At 49.4% G+C, this 21,636-nt stretch overlaps 1 protein-coding gene across 1 annotated transcript in view; it reads right to left on the bottom strand.

The window, feature by feature from the left end:
- The window catches only part of RRAS2 (RAS related 2), a 34,082-nt gene extending 13,928 nt beyond the window's left edge, over positions 1-20,154 (bottom strand). The window contains exon 1 of the mRNA XM_084522307.1: positions 19,889-20,154. Coding sequence (XP_084378433.1) covers positions 19,889-19,993 — 105 coding nt within the window. The 5' untranslated portion in view covers positions 19,994-20,154. The remainder of the gene's footprint in view (positions 1-19,888) is intronic.
- Between the last annotated feature and the right edge of the window lie 1,482 nt (positions 20,155-21,636).

Here is a 21,636-nt window from a genome sequence, read left to right on the forward strand (position 1 = left end):
CTGTATTTTTAAATAAAAGGGAGAGCATGCAGTCAGCTTATTTCACTCTCCTGAATGGGTATTAGTAGAGCACCACGTTCATAGCCAACAAGTGCAATATTTGTCACCAGGAGAAGTCAGAAAATTGTCATCATCTCAGAGGGATTCTTCCTATTTTCCTTATTATCCCTGCAAGGTCCAAGAACAGCAGCAAGCTCTGCAATATCCAGAGCATTTCTGCACCCTCCCCTCCTCCCCAAATCCTCCAACTTTTTTTTTTTTTTTAATGAAAACCACAAAGTGAGAGCATCGGACACGGTACACATGCACGGAGCACTTTTCCTCCCTCAGAAGAGGGAGGGAATTGTCCCGACCCAGCATCGGCTGCATCTCAAACTCAGATTGAGCACACGCCAGAGCTCCCCCCATTTAACAAGCCTCATATGAGCAATTTCTTCCCTCCCGTGGAGATCCGCTGCCAAATCTGCTGTCACAGCCACTCTAGGAGAGGTTTGCGAGGCAATTAGTGTTGTGGTTTACCTCCAGGCAGTAGACAAAGCTAATGTGCCTGAAATAGCTGCTGGTTTTGAAGGAGTCTTCCCAAATTGCACTGGGACTATTTGCCACGGGGAGCATTAACCACAGCTCACAGGCCTTATTCAGTCAGGATTGATTTATGAAAATTAGACGTAGCAGATACAGCAGGTATCAATCTGAGCAGAGCCAGGCCTTCCTGCTGCCATCCAGGCGGCGTTTAAAGAATTAGGGGATGACACAGCAACCCCGAAATATCCCCAGGGGCTGCACCTCCACCTCCAAACGCTGCCCTGTGACAGAGAGCTGATCTTACGCTGGTGCTGAGCGCAGGCAGATGAGCAGAGCGTGCAGATGCTCAGCACAGCGCTGCTGTCCGTGGCGGTGTCTGGAGAGCTGGGCCAGCTTTCTGGTGCCTGCTTCACGGGAGTGGGATGGAGCAGGTACGGAGCAGCCTGAAGGCTTCGAAGCAGCTGAAAAATGCCCGTGAGCTACAGCAGGCGTCGTGATGCCAGCTGGTACAAAGCACACAGAGCCACTCCCCACGGGTCACCCTACGGGGACACCGCTCTCAGATGTCTCCCAAATGTCACCGAGCTTGCAGTGATGAACTTGAGGAGCTCAGTGTCATTCAGCTGGCTCCACGGCAGCTGGCCACTGCCTGCAGGAAATCATTAGAGGAAACTTCTGTGAAGATAGCAACTCCAACATGCTCTACTGTTACACCACTCCCTTAATCGCTAATGAAATCAAGGCACTTTTCCACCCACTTCCTAGAAGGGAAGCAAGAAGCCAAGCCCAGTAGGCTCATCAGCCATTCAATTTACCCCAAATATTATGCAACGAGTTTTCTAGGTTTCCTCTTTCGAAGACTGCTGAGGCAATCAAGTCCAGAGATGAGAAAACCTGCCAAGGCTGCAAGCCCAAGAGTCATTCCTGCAAGAGCTGCATCTCTCACAGCCCACCACCAGCGCCCCTTTAGGCGCACACGTGGCCTCACCGACTGCATTTCGAGCACCATTTCCTGACCTCCCCTACCTGCAGGGCTCTGAAATTCCAGCGTTACCATCATCCTGACCACCGGTCTCACCGTTTGCCTCCACTTCAGGTCAGAGTAACTCCAAAGCATTGTTTTCAGTCACTCTTTTGGCAAGGAGAATGTGTGAAATTTATTTATTTTTTTCATTTTTTAAATCATCTCCCCCGCTCGTTACGCTGCCTGTAATGCACAGAGGGGACTTCCTCCATTAGCTGGGCTCCCTCACAGTCCCAGGACTCCCTCTCCATCCATTAATAACAGCAATTAGCAGGGTGAAGACATCGTACTAAAGCCACAGGGAAGCGTCACATTTTTGGTGCAGCTTTTTCGAATTATTCTTCATTAGCCCACGAATAGTCTCCAAGCTGAAAAGCCACCTGAAAGCACACGAGCTGAAAAAGCACAGCACCACGACTGGGTGACAGGGGCGCCACGTGCCAAGACACATATTTATCCTCGCCCTGCCTATAATCTCCAGTTGTATTTACTAAATATACGCTTAATGTTTCAAAGAGCTGCTAGCTGCTTATTTAAATTTTTTCCACGTGTTCAGATTTTTGGTTTCAGCCCAGTGAAGGCAAGGAAATAGAAGGGTTTCCACCCTCCAGCTGAAGTTACAGACCGCCTCTGGGTTTAAATAACACCCACGATTTTTTAGCATTCAGCCCCGCCAGAACCATGCCATGCAGCAGGGCCAGGACAGGGACTGCCCCTGCATAGAGACCAGGACACTGCAGGAATTACTCGTGCCAACCCAGCATTGTTTTTAAACCGAAGTGCTCGAGGTTTTCTGCGGTGCTGCAGATGGCGGAGAATGTGGAACAAAGTCTGGGATTACATCAAAGCCAGAGCAGGCAGCAGACAGCTACCAAAACACCAGATCATGCTGCAGAAGGACAGGTGTGTCCTTCTCCAGTCATCCCATACTCACACAAATCCCTACGAGGCACTTTTACTTCTAGAGAGATTAACAGCACCTGTTCCTTTCTTCTGAAGAAAAAAAAAAGAGACATTAAAACATCGTCTGTGTGCTTCAAAGCAATCAGGGATGCTTCCCTCACTCTGTCCCGCTGTCCTGGTGTCTGCTGCCAGCGCTGTTATGGCCACCCAGGGAGGCAGATGCCATTTGTCACTGCAATAACCGTAATTACCACGTGATGTGAAACCCTTGATAATTTCACTAACAGTGAAAACAGAACAACAACAGGACTGGAGAAAGTTACAGTGAAAGAAGGATGCCACGAGCCGTGCACAGAGCAACGCTTTGCAGGGGACTACAAGCCGAGCACCTTCCTTGATTCCCATTGCCCCTTCCCAGCATCTGGCAGGAACAACAAGGCTGCTGTTATCAAGATGAGAAGTTCTTTTTATCTGCTCCTGAAGAACGAGAATTACATGTACATAAAACACGGGTATTTACGTATGATTACGCTCATGCTTACTCAAGCCTCAGAGCATGCAATGTTCTGACGTTATCCAGAATTGTCCAAGAGCACATCCAGGAGATTATTGCACAACGTGGACTTCACAGAGGAGCAAATCTTAAATGTTGAAGAAGATACGGTGGGAATACAACCATAAACATCTGACTTGGTTACGTATAACTAAGTCTTCCCCTGAGGAGATACATATTAAATATATACACAGCACACGAGGATTGTCACAAGCTTGTGCTTTGTTTGGAAACACTAAAAGCACAAGTTAGCCCTACTACACAGCCACGTATTCTTAATCTCTCCCTCTCTCTGCTCCCTGCTCCTCCAGATGCAGCAATCGCTGAACAAGCACTTCAGAGAAAAAGTAATTTGTGCGCAGTACATGGAGGTACTTAATGCACACAGCCACACATACTACAGCTCTTCTCTGTAAAGAGAACTGCAGCAGCTCCTACCTGAAGTACCCAAAACCAAAACCAACTTTTCTTCCCCCCACAGGCATTGGGAAGCAAAAGGTAGGCCAGGGGGTGCAAAGGGACGCAGGATAAACTGTCTTGGTTGGAAGCTGAATACAGATGTACCTGAATCCTGGCTATGCACCTGTCAGTTCTTGGATTCCCTAAGTGAACTCGTGAACTTCACACCCATAAACGTACTCACTTGTGATGTATTTTTCTAGCTAGCTGTACACTAAGAAGTTCCACGTTTGTATCCATGGCTCAGCAGGGCTGGCTCACGGCAAGATTTAGGGGCCACGATGGTTCTGGAGCCTGTTTGTGCAGGTCAGACAGCAGAGAGGAGCTCAGGAAGATGAAAGGCTGAAATGAAACCGATTTCTGTGCTCTGAACAGGAACATCTACCAGTGCTTTAGATATTCCAGCACCCGTTAATTTGTCCTTCTAATTGCTACCTGTAAGGAAGCAGCTTTACCTTCTCCTACCCTGCTTGGGCTGCAGCAGCCCAGGAAAGAGATCTCCCTTCTCTTCTCCTTGAACCTAGAGCCAAGGAGTGACTTATCTGCTGAACAGATAATTAAAGGATCTGGAAAAAAAAAAAAAAAAAAAGAAATGACAAGTTTTGAGTGCACGCTCCTATCGTAGAGGCTTCAGGAATAAATCTTGCAGCTCCTTTGCTGGGAAGGGTTACGTGCCTTTCTGCTCACTTCCTGCCTGGCTTACATAAGCTGTCAGGATAACCATCGTGAAGTGTTAACGCAGCCTCCACACCTGAATTATGGACAGAGGAGACAGCAGTTACACATGCAGAACATCAGTAATGGTGGTTGGGTTTTGTTACTTTGGGTGTTTTTTTCCCAATACACACATTTTCTCGCGGAAAGGAACATCATTTGCCTCAGTTACGAGCTGAAATGCGTTTAAACACCTTTTGAAAAACTATCTTCCTTAAAAACTTAAAACAGCTTTCAGATTTTAACTCAAACAGCCCTGAGCCATGCTTACATTTTTCCCGTTGCTGGTTTACAGCTACCCACGGGGTGCCCAACTCAGCACTGGCAGCTCGGTGGCCTCTGATTTATCGCGTTCATACTGAACAGAGCTGCTGTAAGCAACGCATACCTTACACTCTGCACTACAACTACTGACTTTCGATACAGTTCTCATCACTCAAGGTCAGAGAAAAGTTCACTTTCACTGTCCTTTAAGACTTCTTTGCAAAGCCCCGAATTAATGCCTTTTAATGCCAGTAAGCACCAGCAACCTTCTTTGAAGAAGGCTTTGCAGTTTCTCAAGCCTAAACACGCCTGATCATAAAACGTGCTCTACCCTGCCAGGATAGACGAGTCCTGATTTCATTTCATTTCATTTTTGCTTCACAGCAAATATGTGCAAGAACCACTTGCAATTCAAATCACATTTAAAATATTCAGTACCATCTCTTCAGCCATAAAATTTCATCAGGTTTGGGCAGTTTTCAGCGTCGTAGCACACTTCGGGAGAACCTCAGTTTCTACCTCAAGAAGCCTGACATCTTTTTATACTTACACATCTGCCTTTAGGACATGTGTATAACCAGGTAACAGGACTACAGCTCTAAGTAAAAAGAAAGTAACATTACTCAAAAAAATCCCCCTGGGGGTGGGGGGCAAGTAAAATTACGGGAATGTACTTTTATCGTGTACATGACATCATCAGAGCACCTCAAATTACAGCACTGCGTAGCAAGAGGTTTTGATTTATAAGTTTAGGTACAGTAACAGGGTAAAACACCTGATTAAAATAGCTCGTCACTTCAGGATCTTGAACCTAAACCAGCAAGGGCCTTCAGATTAGAGGTGATAAACCACTTTTAGGGCATTTACAGTCTGAAGAAAGAAGGCACTTCACAACCCTGAGGAAAGTACTGAAATCTACTTGAGCGTAGACTGAAAAAACTTGACTCCATGGTAAAAATAAACCCTTGAGGAGAGTATTCACATCAAATCAGAGCCTTTAAAATATATTCAAGCTGCAAACAAATTGCTTGTGATCTGGACTTCTCAGATTGCCTGGCTTACACCATGGACATTGAGACTCACATTATTACTTTAACACAGTAAGAACTTTTTCTAGCCCAAAAGAGCATGTAAAACAGACTCACTTCAACAAGTCTAGTGCGTTTTAATAACATTAACTCCTACTTCAGATTTTCCTTTCTTCAAAGTACCTGAAAAACGTTTGAGCCCTGGGACTCTGCAACAAGCTAAGGTAGAAAACCTTCTGAAGTTAATGCCTGTCTTATTCTGAAAGCAGTAAGCAACAACCTGCTTTAGGTAGTAAAAGCTTTCTCCTACCACATCTCAGTTCTCTACAACGCCAGGTGCTTTTGTCTTTAGAAGCAGGCAGGCAGAGAGCCCGATGGGTTCCCCTCTTAAAGAAATTGCTTTAACATGGAGATACAGCCGGGTAAACTAGCCCGTTAAAACCAGAACCTACAGTCCTCTAGACTGATTCAAATTAGGATTAAACATCCATAGGACGGTATTTCACCGTATAACTGAACTGCATTAACAAGTTAAGAAAAGAAAAAAAAAAAAAAAGGTCCAGAATCATCAATATATATTGAATTAAAAGTGAAGATGACTTTCAGGGCCAGTGACATACCTGCTGTACGCTATGAGGCCGCTGCAGTCACAGACAGCAATGAGTCTCCACCCAGTCATGTCTTTTTTCCTATTACCACAGTAAATCCCACAGAGTTTTTGAGCACCAGCTTGGACAATATCCAACCTAAAAACATTCAGCTTCATTAGCAAAGTCTGGAGTATTTTATTTTTTCCAAGACTTACTGGCTGATCATTAGAAGCTAATTATTTAGGAAAAAGGCTATAAAATAGTACTTAAATCTAATAAGAATTATTGTGTCAGACGAGCACTGTTCTGTTAGCTTTATGTGCCGCCCAAATCATGTATTTATTTAACTCCAACCTTTTGGCCTGAGAGTAGGCTGTCTAGACTCATTTCACAGACTGCAGACAATTACTGTAATCTGTAAGTTTTGAAAGTGCCATAACCAGAAGTGCCAAGAAGGCTGAAATGGCAGCTGTGTTATTTAGCCATCTATTTTCATTAGCAAGGCTAATAATTACTAGCTTTCCCCCCCAACTCCTGAACAGCTTGCAGGTGGCGAGCTACAGACAAGAAGATCGTGCTAAGAAGCTACCATAAGGATAACACACGGAAGGCAGGTGTTTAACAAGGCAGTTCCCTAAATTTCTTCGCACCACCACCGACACAGCCTGCAAGCCATACCAGGTGTGGCTGAGGGCCTCGGCACGAGCCCCAAGCACCAGCTGCTTCTGGTGCCTGCTCCGACAGAGAGAGGATTTATCCTGGTTGACAAACATCGTCAGTGGCCTTTCAGATCCTGGCAGGGCCAGCACACAGGCTCGGGAAAGAGCCACACTGAGGAAGAAGCACCCACCCACGTGCCATCACACCCAAGCCCAGCAATAAGCTCCGTAACTTTCATCTCCTCTCTGCAAAGACGAGTTTCTCCGAGGATCTGATGTTACAGCGTCGCTTTCTTACCCCATATATAAAAGGAAAATATTAATAAGCTTCATTGAGGCTTTAGAGCCAAACAACAAAGCTTGAGAGCATCTTCTGCCTTGTCTCTAACCCAAGGTGTCAGGTTAACCTACCTGATTCTGAGAAGGAAGGAAGGAAGAGGACTTTGTCAGAAGAGGCTGTGGACACCCTTTAGCACTAGACACAGGATGTCCAGAAGCTCCCAGGCACACAAGCAGCCTTTGTTTTTCTCATCTGTTTGGACACAGCATTTGATGGATCAAATTCTAACAGAGGAGGAAAAAAAAAAGCCTGAAGCTGATCCCTGTCAGCCAAACGGAGCAGAGCAACGTGAGAGTTACGCCATCCTCAAACGTGCCCGTAGGACAGAGAAATTCCACCCCTGCTCAGCAGAGATCTCTGGCACAGATTTTGGAGCTACAGGTGAACCTGACAGCACGGTGAGGCTCGACGCCTGGGGAAAAGCACAAGTGCTTGAAGCAGACATGGACACTGCTGGGTCAAAGCAATACTGCCATTTCAGAGGCTGTGGGTTTCTGTAACAACAGAAGGTTACAATTACAATATATTGAGCCCTCCAGACACCAGCGGAGTACAGCGCTTTCCCTTCCAGCCTAACCTGCGGTCACACTGACGTTAAGTCTCTTAACATCCTTGCAAAGTGTCTTCAGAGGCATTCTGTGTCTTTTTCCTCTCACTACCATTAGCAGCAGAGCTCCAGACCGAAGGTTATTCTGACAACAGTGTCGTTCAGGCTGCTTTTCTCACGGAGCGTGGAGTTGCAGGACAGCACACGAGGGGCTGTTAAGAAAAGGCAATTTTGCCTCTGATATTTCAGAATGTGCACAGTGAAACTTTTACATTGGAGACAGACGTTCACATTCCTAGAAGGAACACAGGAGGTAACAGGGAAAATTTTACCCTCGAGAGTCAGGTGAAAAAAAAAACAACTCATGGCTGTGAAGTCTCAAGTTTTCTCCATGTTTTGTGTCAGTGTCCTACGAGTTTACGTTGCTTACAGCGACGCAGCTTACATATAGGGAAATGCGTACAGACGCTAATTCCAGGAACCAGAAGCTATCAAGTGGTTTTACACAGCTGCTAATCTTGACATGCGAGCAAGATTTGGTACTGCAGAGCTGCTTACAGGCACTGCCTTGCTAAGCTCGGCTGGGTAGCTGGTCTGTAGGGGAAGGGATGAGATCCTCAAGCTCCAGTGAGTGCAATTTCAGTGCTCCTACGCGGCGCCAGAGTTTTCAGCCACAGAAACTCTACATTTTTCAAGTCAAATGGAAATATGCTTACATCCTCAAATGTTATATAAAAAAAAAAAAGCTTTTGTCTTCAGTTTTTAGCCTACATATTTAAGCAAGCAACAATTTCCATCTAAAAAAAGCATATTTACCAGCAAAACATTTGCTTAGACCAAAACCAACCACAGAGTTTCTTCCCCTTTGTCTCTGCACCTGCAGGTGTACTTCCACTCTTAGTCAGTGTCACCCTCAGCACAGGGCAGGAAAAAGCAGGAAAGCACCTCGGGAACTCAGAGGGAGCTTACTTTTTGCCCGGAATTCACACAGACATTGCATGGGAAAGAAAAAGAGAGAGATTACTCAATATCTGTGGCATTATCGATGGTTAGATGAATATTTCATGGGAGGCTTCAGCTGGAGGACCTATGCAGGTATGTGCTAGCAGCATCTTCCCTACCTTTAGAGAATTTATGATCATAATAGCAAGGACTGCCTTACCTCAAGTGAGAATATAATTACCTCCCAACCAAATATCATTATAACTGAGGCAGAAAAGCACATCTCCTGTAAGGCACCATCCTCGTCCACTTAACACAACCCCGCAGCACAACAGACCAGAGCTCCCCGAGCGTTAGCAGGCTCGTTCTCACGTTCAGAGCCACTTCACGCTATGCCACGAGCTGCAGCTCGGTGTGCAAATACCTACTTTCACGTTACAAAAAGCCACATCTATTATGAACCACATCAAGAAACTGCAAGCAAACATTCAGCTGAAGCGCTATATAATCAACCACCGCAAGCAGTCAACAAATGTTTTTACAGTACAGCCATTTATGGTAGCAGCAAAGAAAGCAAATGGAAGATGACAGCAGCTCTACACCGAGCAGCATCACCTCCTGTGATGGAGCTGGTTGCAAGTAACAAAAGCTTGCGTTAAGCCCGGCATCCACAGAGTGTCCCTGCTTGTTTAGGGAACTCAGTCTGAGCCTGAAACACGTGTTGCAGTCACGCTGACCTTAGGATCACCAGGAGAGCGAGGTCCTGTATTTTCTTCCCTAGCATCCAGTCTCCTTATCTTCCCAAAGGAAGTAAAGTGTGGTATTGCCTTCCAACAGAGCAGCCAACTCTCCGGAGTCTATTAAGTCGATCTCCAGCACACAAAGTCATTGAGGGAACCCCAAACCCCACCATCCTCCCTTCTACATCCTTTCCCAGCCCGTTGCTTCACCCTCACATTAAGAGCCTCATGGGAACCATCCGCGTTGCAGACATGGAAACCTTTCACAGAGGGCATTTCTAGTGCTGTTTCTGCTGGTGTCCCAAGGCTCAGGAGACTCCTCGCACACGCGGGCCTTTCCTTTCTGTTGATGGCATCTTATTCTTTCATGGGCTTCATTTTGGGGAACTGCCTCGTCCCAGCTGGAACACGGCAGACCAGTTTACCTAGAACAGATCTCGGCTGAACGCAGTTAAGTGCCATAAAGTATTTTCCTCCCCTTCCTTTTGCAACTTCATAGATTTCTATGATTACTTGATCACACTTGAATCCCTTTTTCCAATGGCTTTACTTACTAAGAGGCATGCAGCAAAACCTTCAGAGCTATGCAGCTATGTCCACAGCAACCTTTAAGCACAGCTCTTTACCAAATGTCGCTTTAACAGACTCGATTATCCTCGCCCTGCCAGTCCTGCTTTGAATACAGCACAATCCTCTATTTGAGCAGGCTGAGTACCTCCAATGTCCTAAAGGGAGACACACACCCCTAAAAAAAATAATAAAACATTTGGTGTTCTCACACACCGCACTCATGTTGGCCAGTCCATCATCCCATCTCAAGGTTGGAAGTTTCTAAATTTTTAGCCTTTTAAAAGCCATAAAGTTAAAATTAAGGACTGGAATACACGCTCAGATACTTCACAACACTACATGGTAAGGCAAGATTTGTTCTGGGGGTTTCCAGCAAGGTGATTTCCCTTCTGTCCCCTATGTGCTCTCATTCTTTCAAAGATTTACATAAATTCTCAAATAAACTTGTTTTCTAAACTTTTAAGCTGCCGTCAGTCCGGACAGAGCAGATGGAGCATATGATTTACTTCATTTGCATCGGAGGATACGTGCTGAGCTCTCTCCATCACACTCCTTCACAGACACCAGTTAAGGAAAGCAGCGTCATTATCTGGAAAACACAGGTGCGAGCCATATGAACACCGGTCATAAAAGGCACCAGCAAACACATTAGCTAAGCCATGAAGGCACGATTATTTCATGACTTTCAAAGCATGGAAGGACAATGGGATGATGGAGAATAAACTTGATCATGCCAGTCAGATCTTCACTTCAGACACAATGGTCCCACTACCTGCTGCTCCGAATCCCTGCTTTTAGGATCACTAACTTGACACAAAGCTTCAGTGAAGGTGCCTTCTTCAGCATAGGTTTGGAGACCAGCCACTGCCAATGGAGAAATTTGGTAATTTGTTCACGACTAAGATATTTTGCCTTAAAAAACAACAAAAAAAAAACAACGTGCAATTCTCCTCCCCAGTCATCTGGGAACACCTAATCACGCCCTGAAATAAGGGCAGGGTGCCATTATCCCACCGCCTTCCCCAGCAAGCAGGGGCTTAGGCAAATGCTCGGCGTGAGGGTGGGAAGAGGCAGCAGTCCTAAGCAGGCTGAAAACGTGTGAGCAGCGTGCAGAGCCCTGCCATTTGTTTACCTTTAGAGTAAGGTTTTAGAATGCATGAGGTTTGATCGGAGGGTTTTTTTTGTTGTTGTTTAAAAAAATAATAAAAAAAATAAAAAAACCTGCTGCTATTTCCGCTCCCATATTCTACCGAGTAGTGATCTTGTGGTAAAGGCATCTAGTGAAGAGAAAACAGAGCGTGGAATGCACGAGCAGCCAGCCTTCTGCACCGAAACCACAGGAAAGCATATTAGTTTCTCTTGTTTTTATAGATTAGAAACAAGTTCTTCAGCTTCACAGCTCGAATAATGGGCTATTCAGCGCCCCCGAGCACAGGTGACGTCCCAAGCAGCCACTACATCGGCACAAGAAGAAAGCCTTCGGGACACCTCATCTCCTTGGTTAACTCCTCCTGAGCTGAGCTTGAATCTCAGCTCCACCTCCAAGCATAACGCTACTGCCACAGAGCTCTGGCAGCCTCCAGCAAGCAGCAAAGCCAACGTTAGGTCATTTACAAGGGCGGGAAGGATACTACCAATTAAAGGCTTTCTTCCAGCATTAGGAATCACTGTAATTTAAACCAGAAGTTTTCTGGACTCGTTTCCTGTGCACGGATGAGAAGCAACCTTCCATAATCACCCAAACTCGAAGCTGATGCATTCCTCGGGCAGAGCCCAGATGGCACTGACCTGTTGCTGCTGCAGCTCTCTGCTTCTTACAAAGGTTTCTTCAGAAAGGTTTTTAGCACCGGCAGCCCACAAGCTGCAGGTTTAGGAAACGACTGTCAGATAAAGATAAGGCATAAAAGCAGACCTAGGGGTATCTTCCTGTGCATCTCGGTGGCAGCCAGCTGCCAGGACAGCAGGTTGCCACTGCTCGGGGTCAGCGTGCACCCCAGAAGCACCCATCTGAAAGCTGCCAAGTTCGAGCTCCCCTCCTGACGTGCTCAGCCAGCAGGAGGACTCCGGGCACACGTGGGATTTTGCCCAGAAGAATAAATACCATTGAGTCCCTCTCACTAAGGAGATGGCTTTTCCTAGAACGAAGAGAGACCGGAGGCATCACGATCCATGAAAGGAAGAAGTTAGAGAGATAAATACCTAGCAGAACTATTAGGTAATCACATCAGCATCTTGTAACTCTTGACAGTGGGGGAAGCGGAGATCTGGAAGCACTCGGCTGCAAGGCAGCCTGCTAGCACACACGCAGCGCAGCAAACGTTTCACATAAGCTGGTTAGTGGTCACGAAAGCAGGTCTCAATTATCTAGTCTGAGGCAAGTGGCTGGAGCTTAAACTATTCGTCTGCAACCAGACCGAGCAAATTCTTCCAGATCACCACTTCCCCCCACACAGATCACTTCACGAGATGCAGCACTTGTTTGGGCTCTGTTTTCCCAATTCACAGATACTCTTAATAATTTCAGGGTACAGCATTGGCTCAAGCTAGAAAAACCTTTAAACTGTGAGCAAAACCCCTGACTTTATACAGGCTCAGCTGCATTTTAAGATCCCAGGTCACGCTTCCACTGAACAAACACTCGGCCAGCACAGAGCAGATTATTTTCAAATTCTGCTCGAAGCGATCAGTGCGATCACCAGTTCCCTTTTCGGAGGAGACTTCTGGAGGGTCAGCCTAAATATTCAAGGCCTCCCACCAGACAAGTCGAAGCAGCCCTGGAGGAGGGGAAGCCACCATTAAAAATGTCTGGAATGCGGCCTGCTTGGAGGGAGGCAGCTCGTGCTGGGACAAAGGAGGTGGCTGCTTCGCATCTACGGCTCCTTCCCCACATCAGACTCCCAGAAAGATGAGCGAATTTTATCAACATTTACAGAATGCACATGGCTGAAGATCAGTCTCACCCCAAAAAAAAAAAAAAAAAGCTTATTGAATCCTTTGACTACCTGCTCTCCTGCTATATATCCGGCCCCTGCAGAGATGGGGATCGGAGCCATTTCCACTCTTCCCAACCTCTCGTTGCAGTGCTCTCCGTCAGACACGCAGCTGCACAGCCGGAGTTGTTTTACCTTGCTTACACGCTGACTTGGGCCTCGTAGGTTTACCAAATTCATTGCAGGAGTGCTGCTGAGCGCATTTCTCCACACACCCCCTTGCTCCAAAGCGAGGTGAGATGCTGGCTCACAGGGCCAAGGAGCGCCAGGCGAAGGCAAGTCAGCGTATGGGAAACAGAAACACTTCAGCACGTGCGTCTGCAGCTGGGAAATCTCTATCAGAGTGCGTGGTCGAGACTCAGATAACTTTATTTGGGGCCTGGGGAGAGGCAGGAGAATGACACGCAAGGGCGGTATGCTTCTGGGGGACCTGGAAGACAACCACTAGGAAAAAAAAATCCCTAAGCAGCAACTGAAAACACAAAACTAATGAAAACTGTCCTGGATATTGTTTTCTCAGCGATGCTGCATCATGCAAAGCCTAAATCCTTTTAAATATACCACCAGTACTCATTCTGCTAATGAAGACTGATTAGCACGAGCTAGCAGCAGCAAACGTCAGAGGCGCTGTTAGCAGCATCTCCTTCTTTAGCAGTAGTGCTGGCAGCACACGCTCCAGTGTATCGTCAACAACGACTTCTGCACGATTACAAAGAACCTTCTTAAAAGGAAAGGCAAACACAGAAAAACTACTAGGGCCACGCAGTTTAGAAACACCCTACTACAAGCAGCGCGTATTAACATAGTCCCCTTTACTTTCCTTACACAGAGTAAGTTTAATAACAGAAGATATTTAACAGATCGCTTTTCCATCCAAAAATGCCAGGTTTTTCACACAGCTTTACCACCGACATCCTGCCATTTCGTGGTCTGCTTCCTACATCGGAGGCACAACATTCAGCTTCGTTTGCAGGTCTTCAAAGTTTTTAGTTGCTTAAATTAGAAATGCTGAGGGCACTCTGAGGCATGACCTGAGCAAGTTAGTTTTGCCAGAAAAAAAATGAAACTGGAGAGGTCTTGAAATTTCACCTTTTTCTAGCAAATGTAACTAGTGAATCAACACGGTAGATCGCTTCAGAAATACACAGCTAGGTACAGGTCTCCTGCATAAAGATCTTCAGCTGAAGAAAGAGGTGTGACAGTAACTCCGTGGCATTTTGTTGTGTGGGGTTCACGTCTAGTTAATGGTTAATGCACGCTGGTCCCAGCAGCCAGTACTTGCTCCTGTGCTTAATGGGGTCCTTCCATGCAGGCTCTCGGCACCCGAAGCCCTCTCCCCATTCACCACAGATCCCAGCTCGGTGTCTTGGCAGCGCTGGCGAGTCGGTGCAGGTCCGGGTGAGCCGGCCCCGCGGCCAGATGAAGCTGTTTGCACAGACAGGGTAACTGATCCCGGGTAGAGACATTCCCGGGTTATTTTTAACTCCGATCGCTTAAGGACTTGCAGAGAACTTCACGCAGAAAACAGTGGCACAATCGCCGCGGCAGCACGGGGACCTGCTGCTGGATGCTTTTCCTTCAGAGCAGCACCAGCTTCCCAAATTACACGCTCAGCTACAGCGAAACCCTGTTCTTCGGGCTTGAAGAGTACAAACTGACCTCGTGGCCCTGCTCCTCCCCACTGGCTGCCCCCTTTTGAAAAGCAAACAACAACTTGTCCTCACGTTCAAGGCCCTTCCGTCTCTCCAGCTGCACCGCCAGCAGGCTGCTCCGACCCGCTCGAGTCTCCAGCACGTCCCCCGTGTCCGCACACGCACCGCTCGCTCCCCGCCGCGTTTTTGGGGAGTAACTCCTCTTTTCACGTCCGTCCATCAGCACGAAGGTAAGACTTCACGTCGCTGACATCTTCCTCGCTCTGTCCGCACCAAGCAACCAGCTCCTCGGGCAGTTTGGCCGCGTGTCAGCTCATCTGTAGGTTGCACAAAGTTTACCGGGGAGCTCGCCCTCAGCCGGGATCTCAGCCCATAAGCAGACCTTAGGGCACTTCCCCGAGTAATTAGAGAAGCGCATTCCCAGCCACCTCCACCCAGCTCAGGTCAAGGCCCTGCATACACTTCAGGACAGCCACAGCGCAAGCTCCAAAGCTTTTCCTTTGCTGGCAGCAGATTAAAAAAAAAAAAAAAGGTTAAAAAACCCTAGGGAAGCTCCATCGAGAAGCAGAGCTACACACCGAGGAGCTTCCCCGTCCGACTTTGGCACTGATGCTGTTATGTGACCAGTTCAGGTGTACACGTGGTGCGTCCTTGGATAAGGGTAGGTAAGAAAAGGCACAGCAAAGAAGCAAACATCTTTCTCTCCGCTACCTACTCCAAGTAATTAAGTTATAAAGATCGGAAAGAAATATTTTCTTTCACATCACCTATTTTCCCAGAGGGGCTTAGAGGCTATTCTGGACCCGAGCTGCAACCACAACCAAGCCGTGAGACAGAACATACAACCAGCAAAGAACAGAGGGTAAAAAAGAGCTGGGAAATAAATAAATACGTAAATTTGAGATCATAGGGCATGCAGGATTTAGGAAATAAAAAATATAGCTCAAGACAAGCAGGTAGGACCTCACCCAGTGCTCATGCAGAATTCATTCATCTAGGATCCAACTCAGTTCCCCAGATTCCTAGCAATGGGTTAGCACTGCTACCTACCAGCATTTCTAAACAAAACCCCACCAACTCTGCATGGCAAACCATTTGCCAGGCAACCACTGCCTACAGGTGTTATTCGTAATTAAGCTACCTAATCTGTATCCCGCTCACTCCACCCCTGTTGGTAAAAATTTGTCTCGGCTGCTCTGAGTTACATCCAGAAGTTTTTGGAGGTGTTATACACAGAGCCAGAGGGACAAGTCCAGATGTGAGGAGCCATTCCAAACGTGACTTCAGTCAGTGTTGGTTTAACATATTTCCTGAAACAGAGAGCATTTACACCGCGTGGTGCGTTCACCTGGATGTTGTTTTACTTCAGCCAAGCTCATGGCCATATCCGAGCACAGGACTACCAGCTCCTGCCAGACAGCCACTCTACTTCCCCCGACGAAGCTGGCATTCATCTCCGAGCAGCTCAGGGAGCTCAGCCCCAACCTCTGCAGCATCCCTGGCAGGTGGGTGACGTTGCAGCACAGCCCTGGAGCCCCAAAGCCTCGCCACACACCTCCAGCCAGCAGCTGGGGCCGCTCCTCAGCGCACCTTGACAGCGGCACCAGGCGGCTGGGAAGCCGCCCCGCCAGGACGCCGCGAGGAGCTGCCACACCTGCGCAACATCAGGGCGGCACACCGGGCTCCTGGCAGCTCCTGGCACCTCGTCAGCCCTTCCTTCTCGCCTGCGAGTCAGGCCAGGAGTCAGATCTGCAGCCTGGCGGCGGTTCCAACTGAGCAACGCACGGCTCGGCGGCGGCGGTGCTCCGGGAAAGCCAGGAGCCCGGGGGTTCAGGTTTCACAAGAAGCGAAACAAGCAGCCCTTATTATTCCAGGTGACTGCATCGCAAGTGCCTTGTTTGGATTAGGATTTTTTTTTTTTTACTTCCCACCTTCTCCCGACACACGCACACGCTGCCTTGAACCCCGATGGATGCCAGCGCTGAGCCGCTCACGCTCCTCAGCTGCGTTTTGCCGTCTCCTGTTAGGGCGCGCTGCTTCCCGCAGGAAGGCCCCACTCTTTATCACAATGTAAGCACACCACTCGAAGCGTAGCCCTACATGAATCCACAGCCTGGAATTCATGGCATTTTAGTCCTTTTTTTTTCCCCCCCCCAACGGTCTCGCTTGAAGAGCGCTTTCTGAGGGCCAGCAGCGGTTCAGCAGAGCACCTAGGAACAAGAGAGGGTTTTGCAGGGGCTGCCAAACGCCCCGGGTGCCGGCACGAGCACCAGCTGCAGTTCAGTTGTTGCTTTTCCATCTGCTTTACCACTCCGCACCATTAAATCCGGAACAGGCCATTTTCTGGCCCAACAGCTCTATCAGACGTGAAAGGTGCTCGGAGCTCACCCACCTTCAGCTGCGTTTCTAGTTAGCAAGAACTAACATCCCGGTGAAAGCAGCAGCAGGGGGAAAGAAAGGAAAAAGAAAAATAGCTGACCAGTTGCTCACCATCCACCTCTAGGTCTTACATGTTTGCTTGCAGAGAAACATCTCGTATTAGGCTTCAGGACTCAACAAATGTACATCCTATTTGCTTTACTCGCTTGCTCAGCAACACAGCCAGCTCAGGTCCCAGCAGAGCTCACTGCTGACAGTCGGAAGAGCAGGAGGAGATGTATTTATGCAGCAAATGCCCACTTGTAAATACAGCAGGGATTCAGTACACGCACACAAAACGACCAGCAGACCCCTACGTACAAGCTGTACCACGTATTTGTGCACTACCATGATCAGCATCAAGTTGACCAACAAACTCAACTCAGTCCTACTGAACTACATCCAGCCACCACCACCTCCAGCGACATTTATAAAGCAACACATCCGTGTTACCCGCTGGAGTCCTGTTCAGCAGGCAAACATCCACGGGCATTTGTCCCAAAGCACAATCTTCAGCTCTACGAAGAGGCAGAACAAATAATTTTCACGACTGGGATCAAAAGCACCCCCAACTTTGGGGAGCAGAGACTTGAGGGAGCAGAGCGTGAGGGGGCTCCTTGCTGCACAGTGCTGAGACCAGCTACGCACAGAGCAGTTTAACCAAAAAGAAAAAAAAAAAAAAAAAGCATGAAGTAAATGGCAACTGCAGGACAAAATATGCAGAGGGTGATTAAGTATTTGCTAGGCTGTACTCCCTTTGAGCAAGGAAACCTGAACATTACAAAGGGCTGAGTTAGAAGGGAATGTGGGGTATTTTGTGACAGACCTCTGCATGACAGCTGGAGAAAAGCTATTGTGGCAACAGCTGTGTGCTCTGCACAGCTCATACTCCCAAATACCTCAGCCTGCTACAGGGCCAGCTAGCTGCCTGCAAGTTATTTCAAAAGTTTTCTGCCTCTTTTGGGATCTCTGCGTGATGGATTATTTGTTTATTTTTCCAATAAGAGGAGGAATGCTTAGCTCCAGCGCTTAGAGTTTTAAAAAGACCGTGGTCTAGAGCCTGACTATCGTTTGCCGGGGCTTTCCTGAGGTTTATAGCTGTGTCGGATCCCATCTACTCCACGATTGAAACTTCTCCACTTCCTGCCTAACAGCGCGCAGCCCAGGGAGCACGAAGTTCATATATCACATCCTGATTTAAAGGAAATGATTTTAAATTTCCAGGATGAAATCCTGTCCCACCAACGCCACTACCAAGCTCTGTTTATCTCCTCAGAGGAAGGATTTTGAGGAGCACAGCAGTCGTCTCCCCGCCGAAAGCTTTGATCTGTTACTGTGTTGTCTGAAATTTCTCCGGGTTGTAAGAGGAGCCCCCGAGGAGTGAACCCAGCCTCTCACGGGCAAGGAGCTGCATCCCACATGCTGCTCCCGCTGCGCTGGTCAGCACGAGGACGCCAAACCCAGCACGGGGAAGGGCTTTCTTGCGTGACACGGGCTCGTTCACCCAGCCCCCTTACAAGGACATGGTTGTTTCAGCTCGGATTTTAGCACCACAGTCTGCAGCTACCTCAGAGCCACAGTGAGAGCCTGGCCCCTGCAGCAGGTCCCGCTCTCAGGGCGGGTGCCGACACCTGAGCAAGGCTGAGAGCCACGGAAAGCAGCTGACCCGGTCCTGCCCACACCCCCAGCTCCCTCTTCGCTTATTCCAGCTGAAATGAGCCAACAGCTTCCCCTCTTTCCAAACACAAAACCCCTTCGGTCTTTCAAAGGGACACGGTGAAGGAAGGTGTGTGCACATCAGTCCTGTTTGCTGGGAAATATCGAGCAGCAGCGAAGCAGAAGCAGCAGTGACTGCACTGAAGTACTCCCCTGCAGGAAGTTAAGCCCAGGGCTATAGGGAAGCAAGCCCAAGTGTGGAAATATTCACTAGTGCCAGTAAAAAAAAAAAATAAAACAACTTTCCTTTTTAAGCTTCAGAACTGAGAAGCAACAACCACGCTGCCACAAGCAATAGGGAGGCAAACCAGGACCGAAATCCCTCGCTGACATCAAGGCTTGTCAGGAGGCCAAGTCCCGTACCCAGCCGTGTTCGCGTGAGGCAACGACAAGTTTGTCACCTAATCCTGAACAATTCCAGAAACGACGCGTGTGACTCGCTCGTAATCAATTTTAAAACACCTCGGGGTGGCTTCCAGGCAGCCTCAGAAGACAAGCAGCGTCCTGGGCAGGGTATGTGCCACGCAGAAGGGGCTGTGCGGCACCACGCACGCCCGGTCGGGAGCACCAGGAGCACGACACGGCGTGCACGGCCACCCCGCCAGGCCTCACCTCTGGCCGCCTGCAGCTCTGTGGAAGCACAAAACCCCCCGCCAGGCACTGATGGCTCTGCTCAGCACAGCCCAAAGCCCCCAAATCTCCATGGGGCCGAGCCACCCAGCAGGGCTCACGGCACAGTGCCAAGGCTTCACCTCACGGCAACGCCACCGAGGGGGCGAAACGAGGCAGGTGGCTGCGCGCAGACCGAGCACGGGTTAATTTGGGAAATTCGCCTTCAGCTCGGCGTGATGCTGCCACTCCAGCAGCAAAACCCTTCTTTTATCGCCACCCCTCGCAGGAAACCCTCACAGCGCCGGCTCCTCCGCCACCCCCCTGCGAGCCCGGGGCCGGCAGGAGCCCTGCAGCCCCAACTCCCCCCGCGTTTCGGGGTGGCGTTACCCCAAAGCCCTTCCCGCACCAGCCCCGGCCCTACAGCGACCCTAAAGCAGCGGGACCCCGCCCGGCCGAGCCGCCCCCTTCCCCTTTCCCCTTCCCCTTCCCCTCCCCGCGGGGGAGCCGGGCCCGGCGCGGCCCCACCCCGGCGCCGCGGGCAGCGCCCAGGCCCCGGCGGGGCTGCGGGGAGGGGACGGGAGGGGAGCGGGGCTGGGAGGGGAGGGGAAGGGAGCGGAGCCCCCATGGCGGCCGAGCCCTCACCTGGATGAACTGGATGGTGAGCGCCGACTTGCCCACGCCGCCGCCGCCCACCACCACCAGCCGGTATTTCTCCTGCCCCGGGCCGTCCCTGCAGCCCGCGGCCATGGGGGAGCCGGGTCACGGCTCCGGCTCCGGCGCCTGCCTCCTTCCTCCTCCTCCTGCCTTCCTCCTCCTCCTCTTCCTCCTCCTCCTCCTCCTCTCCGAGCCGCCGCTGCCCCGAGCCCCGCCGAGCGCCGCCCGCCCCCGCAGCCAGGGCGCCGCGGCTACAAATGGCCGCCGGGGGGCGGGGCCAGCCCCGCCGCACGCTAATGAGCTCATGCATATGCATGAGGCTGGGCGGGGCCTCCGCTAATTGCCCCTCCTTGAGGGTAATTAGGTCTTGGGGGGGTAATTAGAGCGTGGGGGGCTCAGCTGGGAAAAGGGAAGTGAGGGAGGGGGCTGGCAGGGGGCTGGCACCGCCTAACCTGCAGCGCAGGGAAGCTGGGCAGAGAAAGTTTCAGTGCAGGAGGACCCAGTGACAGGACGAAGAAATGGGCTCAGGCAGCAGCAAAAGGAGGGTTTTCTCCTCGCAGGCACACCGGGAGCAGGGAATGCTCTGCCGTAAGGTGCCATAAGGAAGGCGAAGCTGTACCTGAGCTGAGAGAGGGTTAGACCACGTCACTCGGCACAGAGCAGACACCAAACGCAGAGATGAGGGACATGGCTGTGACCGAGGAAATTTCTAACACGCCGGCAGCATGAAGAGGGCTGGCTGGGAGGAACAAGGCGCCTTGCCCCTGCCCCGCTGCTGGAGCTGGCCCCAGCCAGGCCCAGGAGCCCGTGAGCGCATGAAGGCAGCAGGCCCAGTCCCCTCCTGCGCTCCCGGCTGCAGGAAAAACACGAGGTGAAAGAAGAACCTCAACTGGTACCGGGCCTTAGTTGACCCAAGGGGTGCTTTGTTTTCAATAAAAGCCCCGTTAGGATTTCGTGGTCGGCTGCCAGCTCGCAGCTCACTGATGTGGTGGCCTCCTCGAACCCAGCCGTAACCTCCACGCTGACTATTGCAACAGGATATTTGGCTCCTTTGGTCTAGAGACACATCGAAACAAACATTTTATTTTTCCCTTATCTTTTTTTTAAGGTTTCAGTTTCATCCTACGTCACTTTAAATAGCTATTTTTGCTGGTGTGGCTATCCGGTCTTGTGAATTTCACTAAAGAAACAACAAGAGTTCCCTAACGCTGACAGATAAAGGATTAAAACAATTAACGCAATCACCCGTTACTTTAACAAAGGCTCTATTGTGAAAACTTATTGCTGTCAAAGCCTTTGTGTTGGTTATTTTGGGGAACGAAATCCAGTTTCACAAATAAAGCAATATTCTTGCAAAGCTCGAGGCAGCGGTGGCAGAAGAAGAGCTGGGCAGCACCAGAGGAACAGCAGGTTTTTGGGGGCTGTAACCGTATCCAAAGATCCCAGGGTGGGATTCAGAACCTTGTCTTCCCTCTGGCAGCCCTTGCTACCAGCCCTAGTTTTGGGAAACACGGAGTTTACTCGTGAATAGACATGGAGATGAGGACACAGCACAAATCAGGATTCATTTCAGGATCAGCTAACCTAGGAATGGCTGAGAAATGAGGTGTGTGGAAGGTGAAGACAAGAAACTCGTAACTGATACAAGGTGCCAGGGGAAGATGATTAGAAAAGGGGGTTGTACATGTATGGTCCATGAGATCGGGAAAATAAATTTTGCAGCTCCACGGGGAGGA

The sequence above is a fragment of the Aythya ferina genome, assembly GCF_964211825.1.
Source record: "Aythya ferina genome assembly, chromosome: 5".
Lineage (NCBI taxonomy): Eukaryota > Metazoa > Chordata > Aves > Anseriformes > Anatidae > Aythya > Aythya ferina.